Below are 23,164 nucleotides of genomic sequence, written 5' to 3' on the forward strand. Positions count from 1 at the left end.
ACTGGGACCACTGGCACAAGGACCATAGGAACTGGGACCCCCGGAACTGGGACCCCCGGAACTGGTACCACAGGAACTGGGACCCCCGGAACTGGAACCACTGGAACGGGAACCACCGGAACTGGAACCACTGGAATGGAGTCCTGGAATACAATCTACTGGAACTGGGGCCACTGGAACTGGGACCACCGGCACTGGCACGGAGAGCACTTTTCCTCTCCTCCTCCATTTGGAGATCACCGGAAATCGGGCCACCAAAACTGGGACCACTGGAACACGATCCTCCTGAACACGATCCACCGGAACTGGGACCACTGGCACACGGACCACAGGAACTGGGACTACCGGAACTGGAACCACCGGAACGGAGTCCTGCAATACGATCTACCGATCTACCGGAACTGGGACCACTGGAACTGGGACCACCGGCACTGGCATGGAGAAAGCGCTTTTCCTCTCCTCCTGCGTTTGGAGATCACCCGAACTGGGACCACCGGAACACAATCCACCAAAACACGGGCCATCAGATCTCCTACCCCCGAAGTCGGATCCTCCCCACTGAAGGTGTCCAAAGAGGTAGACCTGCTCTTCCTTCTCCATTTCCAGATCATCGGAGGGCTGGGGCCTCTGCTGACAGTAGCTGGAAGGGAACTGCATTCACACCTGCCTCATTTAGCTTAGATGAATTGTACTAGAGTTCGTTTCTCTCTTTGGTGCGGTTCATTTGGTCAGGTGTGAAAGCAGTACTGAGACATCCTTGAAGAGATGATCTCGGTACGCTTTCAAACGAACTCTGGAACGGTTTGTTTGTGGTGAGAACGTGATCCGACAGAACCAACTGCAAAAGAACTGATCATTTTTGGACTAAACCAGCTATTGTAGTCAACTGCGCTGACATTATGTGCATGACATTACCTGATAAATCTTTGGCAATATTTTCAGAAGATGAGCATTTCAGAGTTAAGAATAATTAATGCATGCCTCCGCTTGAAGTGATGAGCGATGTGCACTCGCCGTTAGCAGTGCATTAGAACGTTGTTTTCAAGTCGCATCCACGCTTCATTATAGAAATGTATTGTTTGCATACTGTGGTAAATACACACAATGTAGTAGATTATGGCCAGGGAAAAAAACGGCCTGCACAGTCGTCTCTCGTTGTGTAGTTTGCTGGCTTTTCCTCTTCTGATGGAATTTTCCCACACGTAAATTCTGACCAATCGAAAAGCAGATTCGGAAATACGCCATGGCCAATGAGTGATGTGGATGTTGTCATGTGCTTGCATTTTGGTTCAATTCAACAGGGTTTGGACCAAAGCAATCAGTGTGGTGTGAAAAGGAACCAAAAAAGCTGAAAAATGCAACAATGTATAATTGAAAGCACCCTAAGAGTGGAAAAAATCAAGAGGGAACAGGTGGGGCAAATGAATCCAATAACGAGACAACAAGGGAGAGGGATCAAGATAATGATACACGAGACAGGACAGGAATGTGAAACCCATGGCAGGTTTAATAAGCACTGATCAAGGGCAATCACATGATCCCTTGAAATAAACAATGCTTTGAGGCTGCAACAACAAAAGCCCAAATAGAAGAAACCTCTTTTACTCCTGTGACAGAAAAATTGGAGGGAAGATGGCTTTAACCAATACAGCTTGACTAACGGAGCGACATCAGGGCCAACATGAGGGCGCCTTCAGAAAATAATCTGGTGAAATAATACTTTAAGCATCCCAGATGCAAGGTCAAATTAAGGTGAGACAACAAAAAGGGGCCTGCAAATCTTCTATTCTTCAAGAGAAGGTCCATAAAATAACCACATCAAGGGTCAGAAGCTCTTCAGATACTGGCTCCTACAGACACATCTCAGGGAGAAATCTCATGTGGCAGAAAGGCCTCAGCCATCTGGCTCCACATAACAAGCCAGATACTAGAGAGTGTCTCCCTAATGAAATGTCATAAACAGCACACTAGAAGCCACTGTTGAAGAAATTCAGAGAATTTGATTCAAATGACTCTCACACCACAAGATTTCAGGATGTCCTTCAAAACCTCAGTCGAGAGACCTTAACCTTGGATTGGGTCCCCCATATCTAAGTAGAGGGTACCATACTATATGCCTCCCAGCAGGGATACTAGGTCCAAGAACCAAATTTATGCTGGCCAAAACAGAGCTACGAGCAAGGGGTGTACTTTGTCTAGCCATACTCGTGTCAGAACAATTGGAGCAGCACAATTGGGAAAGCATACAGATGAGCAATCCCCAAGGGAGTGAAAAACAACAAGAGGGAACAGTGGGTTGTCTCAACTGAGGCAAACAGATCCACTTCGCTCTGTCTGTAAATCATCTACACCAAATTCTCTGTCTCCATCGCCTCAGCCCCGCCTCACATTCAGATATCCCAGGATATGGACTTTAAGAGTAGCCTGCCCTGAGCCCAAAGCAAGGTATGTTGTGCGTACTTAAACAATGGGCTCAAATGCAACCTGTCTTGGCTATTTATATATGGCACCACCATGTTGTCCAAATGGACAAACACGTGTCGGGAAAGAAAACAAAGAAGTACTGACATCATCTCCGGGCAATTTATGTGCCAGATGACAGGTCTTTCAGAGTCCATAGGCTGATCTTCAAAGACCGTGCCCCAGCCTATAAGAGGTGTCCATCAATTTACTTATTTATTTTGATGATGATGATGATGATGATGATGATGATGATGATGATGATGATGATGATGATGATGATGATGATGATGATTTTACTCAATGGGACACCATGAGCCAAAAATTCTGGTTGTCTCCATGGATCCAATGGGATTACCAGAGATGAGTGGAATATTCTGGCCTTGCCTGAAGTTGCCGATACAGACATGAATCGACTGCACACGAGCGAGAGATTGATTTGCCTGCACTGTCAAGTGCTGCCTGAATCCCACTTCACTCCTAGAAAAGTTGTCCTCTGTCTCGGAGGATTTTTTTTGTCTTGAGATGTAATCTGAGACCTAGAAATGAGGACTTGGATGGTGCAGCCGGCTCACACACCTGGTCAGACATGGATCGCTCGTTGCAGTATCTGCCGTGAGGACACGAACGCTTAAACTGTCACTTCATGAGAATTTACCGTTTCATTTGAGAAAACTGTCATATCATGAACACAGACACTCAAAGGTCTTCATGGCAACCCGACAAAATAAAAGTTTGGTTTAACGCGAAGAAATTAACAATATATTACGCTACAGTTTTAGCCTACATAGAATCTATGTCATAATAATACATCTCTACTACTACTACTAATAATGCCTAGATAGCTGCTTATTTTTAACTTGTTATAAAGAGATTATTTTCTTATTAATATATAATTTTTTATATTCCTAGATTTGTTTGTTGCACTGTTTTTTTATTCAGTATTTTAAAACTAAAATACCAATTTGTTCAATTTGTGGCTGCATTTAAAGTTATTTTTCGCTTAAGATAAATATATATTATTACTGTCAAATGCATGTCGGATAATAAAAACTGTAATAAATACAGTAGTTGACTGTCTGTATTTGTTCATGTTTATTAAGGGATAAGTGTTTCCAGCATTTCATACAGGGCTAGTAGTATATACAGCTGTATATACAGATACACAGCCAGGTATCGGATTCGGAATCGGGAAGGGAAAAAAGGGTATCGAACATCTCTCTCTGTAATTTAGGAATGTTTTGGAATATTGACCTAAAACTGTTTTAAAGAAGACACTCTGCAGATTATTGACTTCAAAAAATTAAAGTATGAAAAAGTTATGGAAGTTGAATTTTACTGTAAATCAAATGTACTGTACTAAAAAATATATATTTATATAAAATATACTGTATATCTTACAAAACAAAATGTCTAAAATTACTATAAAATTAAAGCCATATGTCTGATGAAGTTATGTTCAAAATTTGAATTTGATACCGCAAAAAAGATTTTGTTTAGGCCCACCGGGAGTCATTCACATTTCTGTCCAAATATCTATCACAAAACGTCACCAAATATAGAACTGCAAGACTCCAATGATATGTGTTTTGTCACGATTATAAAAGGTTTTGATAATAAAGTAGTTAAAATAAATTTTGTAATATGAAACTTGACACCACCCACTAGGGAATGAGCCCACTAAAAGAATTTAAAGTACCGTTTCCATGGTAACACAACGTCCAATTTCAAAACAGTGTTCACAAAATGAATTTTGAGTTCGTAATTGTTCGAATGGTACCTAATTTATGATGTTTTATGAATGTTATGAATAAAAAGAGCGGGAAAGCATCCGTCTATCGGGATATTGATAGTTAAGGGGCATTTTCCAGGACAGTAACTACAACTTCTGCTTCGTTGTTGCTTTTTAAGACGTATGTTTTATCTTGTATCTTGTAGTAATGGGGGTATCCACAAGGGAATTGATATTGTGTGCAGTGATTATGGCATCATCAACGCTCCTTTTTCTGGAAACCTCGGCGGTCCTGTTGGGAGAGCAGTGAGAGACTCTTTTCAATATGATGGTGTCAAACTCTATAACAAAGGTAGATGACACAATGACTTCCATAAAAAATACAATCCTTGCAAATATAATAGCTCCTCTGTCTAGGGGCATATGTGGTGACATTGCATTTATAAGGCCTTTCACGTGCATTTTAAACTAGTTTTTAAACGAGACATACTGTCATTTGTCTTTGACCCATAGTCACCTCCCTCTACATCGGCTTCTGTTAGGAGAAATGCTGACCAATGCCTGTCTTTTCCTCAGTGCACTGTGTGAAGATCTTCAACCTCCGTCCATATGGTTACTTTGGCTCTGTCGTTCAGGGAAAGGCCATGGGTTACTTATTACCACAACAGGAGAATTTCTCTGGCATCACCTCACACCTGGAACTGCAGATGTGTGACGGCTCCGATCCCTCGCCCTTCATATGAGACACCTTTATGGGAGATTAAACCAGTGTTTCCAAATGCTTTCAGTAGGAATCATAGTGCATGGCTTTAAAACTTTATTTAAATAACATGGCAAATAGACTGTTTTACAAGCAATACAATAATACAGTATGCATTTCATAAAATATATATTTAATGACAATAAAGTACCACAAGATGGCAGCACAAATCAGCAGAATAATAGGGAAATTACAAATAATAATTATCATGAATCTCCTTATTCTTAGTATTATTATTAGACTGTTTTCTTTTTTATATATATATATATATATTTACTCCACACCTTCTCATACCTACTCATTCCCTTGATTTACATTTGAATGATGTGAGAAAAATAAAAATAAATAAAAAAATTGACTATGAACTGCAAATAGATTTGTGATCAAATTATTTACTAGTAGTATTTAATGACAATGTACATGTTTTATCATCCATGTTTTCAAATACATGTCATTTTATATTTCCAAATCGTATTCCGGCAACTTTACAGCATCCCACCTTTTGCCATGTACTGTAATCTTTTATCTATTTTTTTATATTATTTTATTTATTTATTTATTTTACAACATTTTTGATGACTTATGTTTTCCTTGCATAGAAAAGGATGCTCTCTCTCTCTCTCTCTCTCTCTCTCTCTCTCTCTCTCTCTCTCTCTCTCTCTCTCTCTCTCTCTCTCTCTCTTTCTCTCTCTCCCTCCCTCTCTCTCTCTCCCTCTCTCTCTCTCTCTCTCTCTCTCTCTCTCCAATGTGTGTCTCATTGCTTAATTTGTTGTGCAGATAAATATGTGCACACGTTGTTATGGAAACTATTTTGCAGGCATCCCAAGAAACAAAATACATGCATGATGCTTCATAATCAATTGTGAATAAACAATATAAAGGGGGGGGGGGGGGGACATTGTGGCAGGCCTAATGTTTAGCATTCCTGCTGTTACACAGTCATGTTCACTGCAACTACCACAAAAAAAAGTTATGGCAAATTTTTGCCGACACAGAGGGTAAAAAAAATACATTTGTGCCAAATATTATTGCGCTTTCCCTTTAAGTGGTCCCACTGGGTTGGTCTAAGATGAAAGAGAAATGACGAATCATACTATGGCGAAGGATTCAATTCATGAATATTAATGTACTGGTGTTTGTGGCTGGCGAACGCCCACTAAACAATGTCTGCCGTGCAGCCAATCAGGTAGGGTTGTCGTCGCGGTACTTGTTTAATATTCATGAGCCGAGGGATCCCATAGTAGGACGTGTGACTACGGCGGACTTTAATTAAATTAGAGTCGGTGAGCTGGGATAGGCTGGGAGTTCACTCGGTCCAGACTGCAGGAAATCCGACGTGGACTGTAAACCCGCAGAAACGGCCAGACAACCAAGCGAATGACTATAAATCCACGCGGAAAACTTTATGAGATTTTCTGCTGTGGGTCTGAACGTTATTGTGTATCTGTTTTTCCTCTGAGAGAGTCACAACATGCCACGGCGGACTGTACTAGAAGTAACTGTTCAAGACGTGCAAAAGAGAAGAAACCCCAACAAACACTATGTAAGTCGACACCGATTGACATCTCTTACTATTTTTAACGAACTTTTCGTGATGTTCCTTCTCCTAATGAAAGTGTTTAGGGATGTATTTTGAGATTGTCTGAACAAAGAGGCTGGAGATGAGCCTGAGGATCAAGTTACACATCAGCAGCACAACAGGCGCAAAGAGTTGCTTTTTTTTTTTTTTACAGCTATCTTTTTATTTCTCTGAAATGTTGTAAAGTATTAAACTCTTCAATTGTTTGGTAAAGTCTCCTGACAGCTGTGGATTATAAGGTATCCATACTGCAGTAATAGAGCCAATCCAGATGTTTTCACAGCTGCATAAATGTAACAAAGACACTTATGAGTCTATTATCTATCTGTATCTGTTCATTTAGATGTTATGTTTATATATATATATATATATATATATATATATATATATATATATATATATATATATATATATATCTAAAACTTAACATCTACATGAACATACATAGGTGTAGTTGTAGAAAAGTGATTTTTGTAAGTTCTGAGAGTGATTTCCATCCATAACTTTTGTGCACTTTTGTGCTTATTTAACTTATTTTATAGTACTTTGCTGAGCTGTTGTGATACCTCCATGTTTCTTCCGTTCACCACACCCTTAAAGTTCTGAACACCCCCTAAACAACCCCACTCCACAGCACCATGATCTTATTCTCCACTAGTCTGGCATCTGCTCTTCAATGCTGTTTTGGCAGCCATAGATTCGGCTTTTACAGTCCAACAAAGCCAAAGTTTTGTGTATTTTAATTACTCTTTTGCAGATGAGAATAATAACAGTTGTATGCTTTAAAAAAAAAAACTGGTGCGTATATGAACATAATCCAGGATAGAATTATAATTAGGGATAATAAGTTTCGCATTTCAGCCCTGATTATGTTATATTGTTATACCAATAATTGTACTTTTTGTCCTGGTTCCACAGTCAGGGCTTAGATTAAGCCAGGATTAGTACATTTAAGCATCTTTTATAAAGATGCCTTAGAAAAAAAACATTCCTGGTGAACATCTTGGGACAAAGCAACGACACATTGACAATGACATATTTAAGATTTGTCAATGCAAGTTGCTTTGAGTTAAAACATCTCAAATATGCATTTTAGTCTGGAGCAGTGTATTATACTTAGATGACAAAATAAAACTCATTTGACACGACCAGCTGTTAGCTAGCTCTGTAGCTCAGGGTAGTCAGACCGTGTTATTTTCCCCTGATTTCGACCCTTTTTTTCTGTGCTTTGATACAGGGGTGCATTTCACTAACCCTGTCAATTACATGCCCTATTCATGCCTTATTTCACTCCAAAATCATAAGAAAGAAATAATGTGGCAAAAAAGAAACCTCTATCAATATTTAATTTGTAAAGTATGTATACATTATGGTTTTATGTGTCGAGTTTCATTTATTTTATGCTAAAAACATGAAACAATTTGTTTCTGATTTCACTGTAAAATGACTTTTAACAATGAATAACTAATTAGAATCACATATTGTGAATTTTAAGAATAAATAATGTTATTTTTATGTGATACTTGACCTGTACATGGTTTAAATGTAGATACTTACTATGTAGAAAAAACAAATGGTATAAAATGAACAATGAAATAAAAAATAATAATTGTTTAAATTGAATTAACTAAATTAAATAATCTCTTAACAATTGACTTGTTGACTATGGATTTATTTATATGATTTACAGGCCTAAAGCTGTCACACATTTGGACACATTTCATCCATCTGTATTGATCAATTTGTCTTAATTCAATTTTATTCCAGAATAAGTTGTAGTCGTGCAAGCTTTACTATAATTATATTTTTAATTGGATGTCATGAAAGAGTCTGGCCACATGTCAAGGACAGTATTAGCTAGTAAAACTGTTGGCATGCCATTTATGAACTTTAGACCTAAAATTTCAAAAAGATTTAAAGAAAATTAGAGTTATATATAACAATATCCTGGCTCTTCCAAGCTTTATAATGGCAGTGAATGGGGGTTGAGTTTTTGAAACCCCCAAAAGTGCATCCATCCATTATAAAGTAATCCACATGGCTCCAGGGGTTAATAAAGGCCTTCTGAAGCGAAGCAAAATATCCATATTTATAACTTTTTAACCTTTATATTAGGGCTGCAGCTATCAATTCTTTTTTTAATTGATTAATCTACCACTTAACCGATCGATTAATCGATTAATCGGATAATAATTACTTTTTCTTTATTAAAGAGCAATAAGAGACAATAAGACGGGTATCTTAAAATTAACATCTAATTTGTTTTCTTTTTAGAAAAATTAAGTTTTATTGCTGAAATTGCATACATTAATAACTGTGAAACTAAACAATTTTAATGCATACAATTGCCATATTATATTAAATACAAATCTATTTCAAATTACTTTAAAAAGGTAAACATGGTTCAATCTAAAACTAAACCTACAACCAATAAATCTAAATAGTAATATAAATAACAATAATGCAATATAAATATAAATATTCTATAAATTCTATATAATATAAATATTCAAATATTCTATAAATAATATAAATATCTAAACATTGTATTTATGTTGTGCAACTTAACTTTAATGTTTCAGCTTCAGCTCAGGCATGACATAAGCATTTACTGTCTTATTTACTCCTTTACTGAAGCAAAACATATTGGACAGGTTAACTTGGAAGAAGAGATGAGCGGATCAGCTCTACCGTCACCGAATCAGCTGTTAGAAGCAAACCATCCACCCGCACCCGGTAGTCACAACTTCAAATCCTCTGTGTTAAGCGCGATGCTATCGTCACAAATTAGCTACACTGAAGTAGGTTGCTAAACAAAACAAAAAAACTTATTTGGCAAAATTACATTTACATAAACCAGGGTCGACAACCTATACATCACACGGAGGAATAACCGCTAGAACGTGATCAAACGCGAGATATGTTTAATTCAGTTAAAGTACATCACACATGCTGATCTTTTGAGCTAATCATTCATCATTGTAACACAGCTTGTTTTAAGTTAGTAGCTATAAATATGATTAAAGTGTGATATTTAAATTACCCAAATCAATGAAAGCACGCAGCTCTGAGCTCTGAAAGCACGAGCGCTGCTCATCACAAAGCTTGTTCTGATGTTTAATGCGCCTAGTATTGAGAACATCTAATGGTGCATTTCGCAGATATTATCAAGTAGGATATATAAAGTCTCATTAAAGATTTCACACACATCACAATGACGGTGATCCATGTGCAAAGCTGCAAACTCCATCGAGTTCATGTGTTTGGAGTTGCTCGTATCTCCTCAGCTGACGCGTGTACTGCCGCAAATGAAACTTAAATGTTCAGCGTCGCATCCTGAAGCTCAACACACAGTTGTCTTCATTTAATAACAGCGATATTAAATGATATTACCAGTGCTGATGCCCGCCCGCTCTCTCTCTCTCTCTCTCGCATTGCGGTCTTTGATCTCGACATGAGCTGAAAACGAAAGTTAAAGAACGACACGCATTCGTTGCGTTTTACCGTGATATGAGAGTTCCGCGTCTTTATTAAAATCAACATATTAACGATTTCTCTCATCCACCTGCAATGTTTGGGATGTTTACGCACCTGAACCGCGGATATAACCGCAATCCGCTCATACTTACACAAAAAAATGTCTCTCTGCAATATCTGTGTGTAGTTAAATAGACTAAGCGAAGCATCGAGGCAGATGATTTTGCCTCGAGGATTTTTTTGATTCGATTAACTCGAGTTACTCAATGAATCGTTGCAGCCCTACTTTATATGCCTTTAACCCCATTGTACCCTACCATTCACTCCCATTGTAAAGCTTGGAAGAGCCAGGATATTATTTAATATAACTCTGATAGTGTTTGTCTGAAAGAAGAAAGTCATATACACCTAGAATTTCTTGAGAGTGAGTAAATTATGGGATAATTTTGGGGTAAACTAACCCTTTAAATCTACATTTTGCCAGTATATGTGCTCCCTGGGAATCAAACCACGATCTTGATTTGTTAGGGGCATGTTGTACCAGCTCCAGGAACACAAGTTGGTATGCCATCCAGAGAAAAGTTAGACATAATGAAGTAATTTTAGTCTTACATTTACACGAGGAGAGCAATAGAAACAGTTAAACCAACAGCAACAAAAACTAGTCTAGCACAGCACACAAAGCCAGGTTTTATTCTTAGATTTTTAACTACAGTAGAATATAAAGTGTAAGTATTAGCGGGTAACTCTTAATTTCGGTTCTGTATTTGTGTTACTGCCATTTCAAGTTAGTATGAGTCAGTCATTTTAAAAATAAAGGAGCAGGTTTTACGTCATTCAGAACAAAACACCACATGCAGCTGCCCATGTGCGATGCTGCTACTCCTGGCAGGATGAACAGCTGGGATAGTGTGAGTTGTGTACAATCTGATGGCATCCTCGGTAGTGTTTCTCAGAACAGCATGATCTAGGAAGCCAGAATCTAAACGTGATCCAGGTTTCAATGTTGTGAAGAGCCATTCTAGAGAAAATCCTTAGCTAGTGTTGATCTCTCGGCGGAAAGAAACGTAAGAAAGCAAGTCGACTACTGTAAACATCACTAATAGCCTGCGGCACATGCTCTATAAAACACTGTATTGAGTTACTACTGATCAATAAAGAACCCTTGATTTTAGAAAAATAAAGCATTTCTGCATTGCTCTAAGAAGCAGGTCATTGGTGAAGGCAGGCCCTCCCTCCTACGAAAAAATATCCCACAAACGGCTGGAGATGTGATCAGGGGGATCAAGTTACATCTATCTTTTTATTTCTGTTTAACTGTCGTAATGTGTTAAACTCTTATAGTTTAGGTAGAGGTCAACCAATGGTGGATTTTACCCATATGATAACTAAGTTGGTCAGTACCTGCTAATAACCAGTTAAAGGCACAATGCGTGACATTTTTGGAATAAAATATCAAGAAACCACCAGAACAGTTTTATTTATTTTGTTGACTTGTGTACTTGCACTTTCCCAAATGGTTCCAAGAATGTTTAAATCAAGAGAAATAAGCAAGTTTTCAATTAATCAATTTTTAAACTTAGTTGGGTTAGGCCCCATTTACACTGCATGGTTCAAGTGACCCAATTCCGATTTTGTTCCTCTCATGTGGAACACAGATCGGATATGACATGTGAACGTGTAAGCAGTAAAAAAAACGGATGAATTCCGATATCCTCAGCAGATCGGTTTCAGGCCTCACTCATATGTGGTAATAAATCCGATATGATTCGGATGCGTGCATTATAGCGTCTGCCATGTAAGCGGTCAAATCGGATATTCCCCAGTAAATGCGAGTCGTACGTCATTGAAAAAAGGAACGAGGCGAATGCCGTCAACTCAGGTGGACACATAAACTACGATCCAGTGTTGCCAAGTCTGCGGTTTTCTGGCGGAATTGGGCTACTTTAACACAGTTTTGAGTTGCAATTGGACGGGTTTTCTTTGTGAAAACCTGGCAACCCTGTCAAGGGCTCTCCTCTTTTTCTCCGCCTTACGAGAGAAATGTTTTGCCGACCTTTAAAGATGTGTGGAACAGTGCAGACAGCAAAACATTGTACAATCATTTTGTCTGCGTCCATTGCATATTGCGCTGTTTTACTTCCTTTCACCGGTTAAGAACGTCTTGGGCTGTTTTGCCAGTGTACAGTGTAAATGCAAATATCGGTTACGGGTCGCTTTTGAAAAGATGATGTAAGCGGGTCGTCAAAAAATAACAGATATAGTCACCAAATCTGAATTGTGCATCAAGACCTGCAGTGTAAATGCAGAACCAAAAATGAAACTTCTGTCAAAAATTCCTTAAAGGGGGGGTTAAACACTCAGTTTCAGTCAATCTCATGTCAATCTTGAGTACCTATAGAGTAGTATTGCATCCTTCATATCTCCGAAAAGTCTTTAGTTTTATCATATTTATAAAAGAAATATGGGCTGTACCGAGTCTTTCCGGAAAAAACCGAGCGCCTGGAGGCGTATCGTGTGGGCGGAGCTAAAGAATGAAAAGCGCGCAAAGCGGTGACGTCCTCAAGCGTGGAGAAACCCATGCTATCTCAGCTAATACAGATAATGATCCACAATCAAATCTGAGGCTGAAATAAATTGAACAGGAGAAACGGCAACATCAGGATGTCCGTCTCTGTGGTATGTACTGTATTTAGGGGCCTTTGTGTGCAGTTTATGAGGACATGATTCGGTTTATGGACTATTGTATGTGACTAGACCTTAGAGGTAGCAAGCAAAACGGTTTTGCACGTCAGAGTCAGAATAGTGTAACGTTATACAGAACAACAATGGAGTAACCGTTAGCGCATTTGAATGACGAAGCACGCGATCGTATCGTTTACTGATGTTTACTCATGCGACGGTAGCCAATAGCAGAGACATTTGAAGTTGATTTACTCACCGGCATCTTCCAAAGCAGGACCGCTCTGTCAAAAACACACTTCTTTGGTATGATTTGGTGAAGTCCTGTGACAGCAGTGACCGTGGAAATCCACTTTGCGACGCGACTGAAGCGATGCCTTGAAGCTTCCCGTCATTTCTGCGTTCAAATGCAGCGCTGCCTTCCCGGAATGCTGTGCTGAAGCGTTGAAGTCGCTCGACGTCACCCATAGGAATAAAGTGGAGCGCGGCGCGTCATAAGTGTTCACGGACGACTGGATCTGCACCTGAGAGACTGTTTACAGCGTGCATTTCCTCTCTCTTCCTCTAGTCACGCGCGCGCGCACCCTACCGGGAGAAGAGCCCATACGGCCCATACAAGGACTTTCCGCTCTATTTAACGTCAAGTAGACCCATACTCGAAAAAAACTCGCCGAAACTTGTGAGAAACCGGAAGGAGTATTTTTAACACAGAAATACTCCATCAAACGTCCAACATTAGTTTTTGAAACTTTGTCTATGTTTAGGATGGGAATCCAAGTCTTTAAAGGTGTAAAAAGCTCAGTATGCATGAAACAGCATTTCACCCCCCCTTTAAAGGTCCAGTTCTTTGCGTGTTTTCGAAGCTTTGATTATGTTTACAGTGTGCAATATAACATGAGTTCATGTTTCGCGTGTAAAAAACACAGTATTTTTCACACAATTGACTTATCTGTACAGCGCTGTTTCCTCTGTCCTAAGAACGGCCTGATGATTTCCTTGTCCTATGAAGTCCCTCCTTCAGAAACACGTAACGAGTTCTGATTGGGCCAGCGCTTCCTGTGTTGTGATTGGACAGCAGCTTAGCGCACTTTGCCCGGAAAGGTCCCGCCTCTTACCATAACGGGGAGATGCAAGCACTGAATGCGCGCTCTTCTCCATGTGGGAGAGCAACAAGACCACGCCCCCTATTTTGCGTGTGCTTGTGGACGGAGGGTTCGTCAACAAACGGTTCTAGTGACGTCATTACATCCCTGCACTTCCTGCTGTAGTCCAAACCGGCCGTTCGCTGTAGGCTTTGAACTTTGAGCTTTATAATTTTGCAGCTATTATTTATGCTCTAACAGCAACATTACACACTAACTAAAGTTTTGAAAGATGGAATCGCGAAGAAGGGGACCTTTAATTACTCACCCTAATGTCGTTCGACACCCGTAAGACCTCCGTTCATCTTTGGAACACAGTTTAAGAAATTGTATATTAAGTCTGAGAGTTTTCTGTTCCTCCATTGAATGTATGTACGGTATACTGTCCCTTTCCAGAAAGGGAATAAAAACATCATCAAAGTAGTCCATATGAGACATCAGTGGGTTAATTAGAATCTCTTGAAGCATCCAAAATACATTTTGGTCCAAAAATAACAAAAACTACGACTTTATTCAGCATTGTCTGCTCTTCTGCAAACAAAGATTTGAGCGGTTATGAATCAGCGGATTGATTCATGATTCGGATCATGTGACAAACCGCCGAACTGCTGAAATCACGTGACACGATCTTACTTGTGCTGACTGACAGATCCAAAGGTCATGCACAAAGCCGCCTCAGAGAGCGCATAATCCCGATGTGACCATAAACATAATTTAAATTTCAATCAGACAGTAGTTCAATATATCTGTCTTGGCAAGCATTCACACATTCATTATCTCTGTTACGTCTGAACATTAAGTGAACGTTTGGTTAATTAATGAGGAAAAACATCTGATGTGTAACATTATATTTGATCCACGGCACAGTAGGTCATAATGTTTAATGGATGCTAATCAAACAAACGGTACCATGAAAAGAATATTTTGACTTGCTGAGTGCCAAATTTGGTGTTATAACCAGGAATTTTAAGGTGATTTTGTTTTGGACCTTCAGAAACCTTTAACTCGATTTTTCCTCAAAATGAGTTTGCTGACTCTATTGACTTCAAACAGGTGTAGCTCAGTCGTTTTTTTGTCTGATGCCAACAACTCAGACATAACTTCAAGGTTTTTTAATAGAGAATGTGAAAGCAATGTGACTGATTTCGCCGGCATGGGTCACTTTTTTTTCTTCTGTCTATTGTTATGGTTGGTGTCAATCGTTGCAACTTTGCAGCATTGAAAACAAAACCTTTATTCAAAATCTGAATGGATTATAAATCTTGTAAAGAGCACTTAATGGGCTGTCACATATCTTAGTTTATCGCTGAAAGATTGAAAGCTCATATATATTTCAGTTATCTTAGATGCATTTATACTGTGAAAGTGCCTCAGATGCACTTTAACGGAAACTGTGTCTGCAAAGGTGTGAACTAAATGGCCCATGCAATTAAAATAACAAAGGAACAGCATTCCTAAGGAACTTCTTGTGGATTGCAGGATCTCCAATCAGAGGTCCTAACAGTATTTAGTGTTTGTAGCCCTTTTGTCTTTAGGTATAAAGTCCTGTCCCACAGAAGTTAGGATTCTTACGTCGGACTGCACGTCGGACCCGCAATATTCCCGGAACATTGCCGGGTCGCCTTCTGTGTGAAAGCAACCACGACGAGGGCTGTGTGAACAAAAGCCAAAACTAATGCGTGTACGTAGTTATCGTGCGACTCCTAGAGCTTGTTTTTTTCAATAATACAACCCTGCAGTGCCAGAAGAGCTAGTCTGTGTTTTAAACGCAGAGATCGGTCGCATACAAAATAATCTAAAATTAAACAAGCAGAAATAAGCGCAAACTGGACACAAGTCGAGACCACGGAGCTCCTTACTATCCGCGCTGAAGCTGAGATCGCTCGCCATTATACGTCACATCCGGATGTCACGTGTCAACTCGATCCGGGACCGTTACGGGTTGTGTGTGAAAGCGCATATATTACGGTATTTCGCTGGCAGTGTTCGATCTAGCGGCCCGGGAACAAATGCCGGGTCGCATTATCCGTGTATTTGCCGGAATCACAGTGTGAATGGGGCTTTAGAAGGGTTAAGACCCTTGAAGGCCAACACGCTGGTGAAGAACTGTGATAGACTACTAATTCTTCTCACCACAAGAACTCTGGTCAAGCTTACTTATTTTATATATTAGGGGAATCTAATATATTGGTGAGCCACCCAAACAACTGCTCAGCCAAATACAGGAACATATATTGTGATCTCAGAGTGTTCTGTTATAATTAATGAAGCTATCTACACTGCACAATGAGCGTGAGTTCACACTTGTCATGTTTGGTTGGATTAAAACGAACCCTGGTGCGGTTGCTCAGTTAGTGCGGTACATTTGAACATATGTGAACGCTGCCATCCAAACCCTGGTGCGCACCAAACAAGCGGACCGAGACCGCTAAAAAGATGGGTCTCGGTCCGCTTCCAAACGAACTCTGGTACGGTTCGATTGATATATGAACACAACACGGACCAAAGACATGTAAATGGACCAAAAACTGGACGTAATGTCACAAGATGCGACGCATAGTCAGCTGATTTGACGATGCGGAAAGATCGGTGTATCCAAAATGAATAACTTTAACGTTAGAGGGCAAACGTAGAGCAACGAGGAAATGCTTCATCAATATTTGGTCTGACGAGCATGTTTCGAAAATGTTAGAAAAAACGCACAAAAAGCACACCTGGCTCTTCTCATCAAAGCACCTGCAGTGTTGCCCATTATTAGCAGGTACAGACGACAGAACGGCCGTCTCTTTAGCATAAGAGTGTATTTTCTGCACAACGGAGGAAATCCTGCTGCTGTTTTGAACATTTTATGAGCTCTTCATGAGTTCTCAGCTGGTAAAAATAATGCCATATGTACACACATAAAATGATGGCGTTTAATCAGCACACACCATTGTTTTGAATGTTCATAAGCGAGCTCCATCACATAAGCCGACCAATCAGGTTGTTACCGTCTCCCTATGCCTTTGGTTCGGTAACTTCAGGTTTGCTGTTAAAAATGCCAGTGTGAACGCTAAGCGGACCAGGACTATATGTTTTGTTTTTGTTTTTTGGTCCTGACCAAACTAACCGAACTACAAGTGTAAACGCACCCTGAATCTCATTTACATTGGCCCTTATTTATCAATCTTGCGTAGAAACGGGCGTATATGTTGGCGTAAGATTATGCTTACACTCCTCTCACCGCCTGATTTTTGAAGCTGTGCGCACCTCTGCAATCCAGGTGTACGCAATACCTGCCCTTGATAAATGCCACGGCTGAAAACGATCGTCATTAGAATAACACGGCCCTATATATTCAAGTCTCCGCCTCCCCCATGCCCTCATTTTACGCCATGGACACACGGAAGATGGCAAAGAAGCGAAGCTGCTGGTAGAGGTGTTAGTGAGGCCAGCAGGGGGTGCTCACCCTGGGGTCTGTGTGGGTCCTAACACCCCAGTATAGTGATGGGGACACTATACTGACAAAGAGCACCGTCTTTCGGATGAGACGTTAAACCGAGGTCCTGACTCTCTGTGGTCATTAAAAATCCCAGGATGTCTTTCGGAAAAAGAGTAGGGGTGTAACCCCGGCATCCTGGCCAAATTTGCCCATTGGCCCCTGTCCATCATGGCCTCCTAATAATCCCCATATCTTGATTGGCTTCATCACTCGGTCTCCTCTCCACCAATCAGCTGGTGTGTGGTGAGCGTTCTGGCGCAATATGGCTGCCGTCGCATCATCCAGGTGGTGCTGCACATTGGTGGTGGTTGAGGAGATTCCCCCCTTCAATGTAAAGCGCTTTGAGTGCCTAGAAAAGCGCTATATAAATCGAACGCATTATTATTATTATTATCTTCTCCGACGTGGAGATCGGACGTGCCTCAACATTTTACTAGTCCACTAGTCAGGGCACTGATTAGGACATAAGTCAATGGGCTGACTCCCTGATCAGTGCTCTGACTACTGAACTATTGAGATGATTGAGATGTGCCCATCGAGACCATCAGCAGGGAAGTGGAAAAAAACGAAAGTGTTTTATTTGGGAGTTTAAAGAGTGAGATTAAAGGCACCCACAAAAACAAAATATGGACTCAAATTACAAATACTGTTAATAGTGTGGAGGTTGAGAAGCACACTCCAGCAGTTTAAAGCTGTTTGGATGAGAAATTATCACACTGCATTATTTTACAGCATGTGTTTTGAAACAATTAGCATTTAATTTCGTATCACGGCACATTTGGGGTGTACGATATGATGATGTGATGTGGAGTACCATTTATTCACATAAAATAAATGGTATATAATAATATATAATTGCATGACAATTTGTAAGATTCTTTGTATTATTATTATTATTATGATTTTTATTATTGATGACGCTTAGTTATTTAGAAGAATGCCGTTATTATTTATTTTATTATTACTATTATTATTATTTAAAAGAAAAAGAATGTAATTTTTATTATTTTGTCAGTCTGAATTATTCAGTCCCAGTCCGTGCGCAGCTGCCGCACAGGCTCGCAACTGGAGGAACACATGCTTCAAATGCTTTGGTAGCCTATAGTCACAAAAATTAAACATTGAAGTCTACGCTGCACAAAAATAAACACTGAAGTTTATAATTACAATGTTGTTGTTGTTTTTACAGTGGGTCATAATATAGCATATCTTTGTCAGTGCGTTTTGTGGTGTTAGGAATAGTTTTTCTGTGCATTTTCGCACTAACTCAAACGTGCGTACACCGCCTCCTGAGCTGGCGTAGGATAAGAGCATGTGTATGCGTGTGTGTGTGTGTGTGTGCGTACACCACCTCCTGAGCTGGCGTAGGATTTGAGCGTGTGTATGCGTGTGTGTATGTGTGTGTGTGCGTACACCACCTCCTGAGCTGGCGTAGGATTTGAGCGTGTGTATGCGTGTGTGTGTGTGTGTGTGCGTACACCACCTCCTGAGCTGGCGTAGGATTTGAGCGTGTGTATGCGTGTGTGTATGTGTGTGTGTGCGTACACCACCTCCTGAGCTGGCGTAGGATTTGAGCGTGTGTATGCGTGTGTGTATGTGTGTGTGTGCGTACACCACCTCCTGAGCTGGCGTAGGATTTGAGCGTGTGTATGCGTGTGTGTATGTGTGTGTGTGCGTACACCACCTCCTGAGCTGGCGTAGGATTTGAGCGTGTGTATGCGTGTGTGTATGTGTGTGTGTGCGTACACCACCTCCTGAGCTGGCGTAGGATTTGAGCGTGTGTATGCGTGTGTGTGTGTGTGTGTGCGTACACCACCTCCTGAGCTGGCGTAGGATTTGAGCGTGTGTATGCGTGTGTGTATGTGTGTGTGTGCGTACACCACCTCCTGAGCTGGCGTAGGATTTGAGCGTGTGTATGCGTGTGTGTATGTGTGTGTGTGCGTACACCACCTCCTGAGCTGGCGTAGGATTTGAGCGTGTGTATGCGTGTGTGTATGTGTGTGTGTGCGTACACCACCTCCTGAGCTGGCGTAGGATTTGAGCGTGTGTATGCGTGTGTGTATGTGTGTGTGTGCGTACACCACCTCCTGAGCTGGCGTAGGATTTGAGCGTGCCGTACGCCAACGTCCATATTGATGAATCGCAAAGTCACCGTGGGTTTGGGTGTACACAAGGTGTACGCTGGAAATTTGGTGTACGCACTTTTGATAAATGAGGGCCAATGTTTCTACACATGTCTACGGTTGTTATAAGATGATTTGTGAGCGTGCAAAACTCGGCAGATTCTGACTAACTTAAACGCCTCTTATTGGCCATTACGTTTAAGAGATCAACAAAATATAAGCCCTATCATACACCCGACACAAGTGCTTTTTTGCTAGTTTCAGCCTAACTCAGTTCTAATTTTCACACCCAGCACCACGCTGTTTAAATATCAAATGCACTGCCGCATCTGTTCACCCATGGGCGTCTGGTCTAAACACCAGGTGTGCTCTAGAGCATTGTTGGTGTGTTGCTATTTTGAGGAACTGAAAACTACTACACCATTAACCTACAGAAACCTGCTCTAAAGTCAATAGTGCAGTATTTTAAGTTATTTAAAGGATGTGTTAGTAATATGTGTCTATCGGCCTTGCACAACACGCGTACACTACTTATTACACACACAGGGACACGCAGCAACAAACACACGTTTTTAATATTAAAAATAAAAGGATTCCTCTCTGGAGAAGCGTTCAGTCTTTCCGCGCATGTACATAGTGAATCTGCCATGGTGTGAGCGCAACTGGCTTTTCAAGGGAATGGGAGATGAGATTCTGATTGGTTTATTGCAGGTTATGCCAAAAACACACCCTTGACTCATTAAGAGACTAGGGACATCTCTTTTGGATCATGCCCCTGGAGTGCTGACCTTTTTCCTGTTGCCAAACTAGCAAATGTGGATTTGCACCTGCGCCATGCGCTTCAGACCATGCATTCAGATCATTAAAATGGGGCCCTATGTCTGTGATTGGCTACACTCAGGGCCGTATAGGAAATTCAGGGCCACCGCTGCCACACACTCATACCATATATGGGCATGGAGGCCAACAACTGCATGGTGCCATGTAACCTAGGAATTTCTTTCAAAATAATAGAACAGAAAAATAAATGCAAATACAGGTGTTTATTTGACATCAGCAAAAATAATAAAAACTTTTTTTTAAAATATGTATCCAATAACAGGGACTTTCACACCGGATAGTTCTAGGAGCTAGGCATCAGGGTGTTCCCAGAGATTGTTTTCCTGGTTGTATTTACATCGGCAGTTGGCACTCATAAGAGACGTAAGCCACACTTATTGTTGTGACTTTTATTTTGACGGCACTAAGAATGCCAGAGTCTGAGCACAGAGCGCTCCCATTCTCCGTCTTGATTAGCTTACGAACTTTTTTAACTGTCCTGTCTAATATGTTAATAGGTAGAACGGTTATACAAAGAAAGTAGACATTATATTAAATTTTTTTCGCGTTTTCCATGTGGTTGATGTCCAATGTCACTAGCTGAGCAGAAATACATAATCATGTTTCGCTTGCTCCCCTCAAAGTTGTGTTGGGTTGTCTCCTTTGCTAAAGGGTTGAGAGGTCCATATATCACTGTTTTCCATGTTAGTTAGTTCCTATAAGCTGTGTACACGGCTTTTTAAAAATGGTAGGTGCTATTTCGCTTGCGTTTGACCAGTCAGCATACACTTTCGTCACTGGTAGTTCCTATAGTGCGGCTTCGACCCTACTCTGAAATAGTCATGATTCGCCTCTCACAACGTAACATGCTCTAAACACAGCTCTTAAGCATGCAGAATAATATAAGTCGTGGCATCCGTAATCGTAATCGCGATTTGAAATTCTATTAATTGTGCGGCCCTAGTCACAATCACCTTGTTTTAGTTCTGTGGTGGAAACAAGCTTCCCTTAGCCTGACAAGCCAGACCCACATCAAGATGTTTGCTCAATCCGAGGGGCGGTTAAATGGATGTCTTTCAAACTCCCTTTGCACGAGATTGGATAGCGCTACAACTAACCAGAGCAACGAAGGTGAAGCGGAGCTAGTTGACAGATTAAACATTCGCCGTATCCGGTCGGCAAAACTCAGAACACATCTTCCCTTTTTAAGAATGACTTCAGTGCCATTCTTTTCTCAAAGAAAAGCTTAACTCCAAGTCTTCCAGAGTCGCGGTCAAAGCTGATTCGAAAGACCGCCGTTCGCCAGCTTCTGTGTTTATTAGTAGCATGCAACTCTGCCGTCATTATGTAAAGCCCCGCCCACCGACTCTGTACACGATGGCCTGACCAGAGTTTGGTTTTTACAGCTCAGAAGTGTATTGAGAATTCCTAGACGACACTTACGGCAGATTAGATTTGCTGCTGCTAGGGTACGTCTAGATTTCTAGGCTAAGCTTCCCTAGCCTCAGCTCTGATTGTTTTTGTTCACTACCTGGGGCGGGACATGTGATTTTATGGGGTCCCTCTGCTGTTTGTTTGTCTGACTGAGTTGAAATTATTTACCATTGTATTAAACCATATTTAAAAAGGACAGACAGAGGAGATATTTAGAAAACTTCTTTAACTAAATAGCATGTTTTTGTGGTATAAAAAAAAAAATCTAAATTCTACAAATTTTTTTTTGGAAAAATTGCAATGGGATTTTTTTTTTTTTTTTGAACCGTTATAGATAGAAAGGGTTTTATTTGCATGTGCCTGAAGAGTCTGAAGTGAACATAAACAGTTGAAAAATAAATTGGGTGTGAATCATAATATTAGATCCGTGCATCAGCTCTTAAAGGGACAGCAGCCTAATAAACCTGCTGCCATCTGTGTCATTAATGTTAATTAAACAACAGCAACTTTCAACATAGAAAACACCTTGCAAGTACACACAAACTGCATCCAAACACCACATTTTTTGGACAATTGCCCTTTTTTAAAACAATAGTCTCACTGTATTTTTAAATGAAGAAATCTGTCACTTTCATGTTATAATGCATGCCTGCCCATGAAAACCTACTCTTAGCAAGCTGTTATTAAAGGATGAGCTTCTAGGTGGAGATTGGGGGTTGCATTAAAGTTTGACTAAACATTTACATTTAGTCATGATGTTGTCAACCGAATGACTTTCTCTCAAAATGAGAGATTATGAAGAATTGCACTGGTTGCTGTTTTCTATGCAGCTCAGAAAGCTTCAAAAGGATTTTTAAAATACCATGAACGTATATTAAAGTAAAAGTATCATCTCCTGTCTTTTGTTGCCATTTTGTATGAGGTATAGATAAGATCACTATTCAATGATAAAGTTTTCCTCCAGTTGGTAGTTAACTACTGCAAGCAAATGTTTAGCTCAATGAGTGAATCAATCTGATTCATGGACAAATCATTTAGATTTAGGTCACAAGAAGGACGTTTTCAGTGTGTGATGGCTTAGTTTTAGTCGAAGCTGTCACATGGCTTCAGGTAACATGTAGTGCACAGGTCATTAGAGACACTTTTAGGATGCATGTATGGTGCTTCTGCATCTTTTTTAAGCTCCAGTCCTCATTCATGGAAGTTACAAGAAAAAGAGTGCAAAGTACTGGTCAAAAAATAAGTCAATAGAATTGCTGTTGTTGGGTGAACTACACCTTTATCGGATAAACTGTAAATGTGAGCTAACTCTCCTTTTCTTTCTATTTTCTTACTGTAGGTTTACATCATCAAAGTGGCTTGGTCTGATGGCAGCACTGAGATCATTTTCAGGCGCTACAGTAAATTTTTCGACCTTCAGGTGAGTTTTGTACTAGTTGCAGTGATTGTGAAGGAAATATTATGAATCCAAATAT

At 40.3% G+C, this 23,164-nt stretch overlaps 2 protein-coding genes across 5 annotated transcripts in view; both read left to right on the plus strand.

The window, feature by feature from the left end:
- The window catches only part of LOC137047165 (leukocyte cell-derived chemotaxin-2-like), a 29,485-nt gene extending 24,368 nt beyond the window's left edge, over positions 1–5,117 (plus strand). The window contains exons 4-5 of the mRNA XM_067424759.1: positions 4,399–4,544; positions 4,769–5,117. Coding sequence (XP_067280860.1) covers positions 4,399–4,544; positions 4,769–4,935 — 313 coding nt within the window. The 3' untranslated portion in view covers positions 4,936–5,117. The remainder of the gene's footprint in view (positions 1–4,398; positions 4,545–4,768) is intronic.
- A 1,069-nt stretch (positions 5,118–6,186) lies between these two features.
- sh3pxd2b (SH3 and PX domains 2B) overlaps positions 6,187–23,164 on the plus strand; it is a 142,980-nt gene continuing 126,002 nt past the window's right edge. For 2 of the 4 annotated variants that reach the window (XM_067422798.1, XM_067422800.1), the window contains exons 1-2: positions 6,187–6,495; positions 23,029–23,109. In XM_067422798.1, the coding sequence (XP_067278899.1) occupies positions 6,424–6,495; positions 23,029–23,109 (153 nt within the window). In that variant the 5' untranslated portion in view covers positions 6,187–6,423. The remainder of the gene's footprint in view (positions 6,496–23,028; positions 23,110–23,164) is intronic. The other 2 variants (XM_067422801.1, XM_067422802.1) reach the window with 2 other exon arrangements.

The sequence above is a fragment of the Pseudorasbora parva genome, chromosome 18, assembly GCF_024679245.1.
Source record: "Pseudorasbora parva isolate DD20220531a chromosome 18, ASM2467924v1, whole genome shotgun sequence".
NCBI lineage: Eukaryota > Metazoa > Chordata > Actinopteri > Cypriniformes > Gobionidae > Pseudorasbora > Pseudorasbora parva.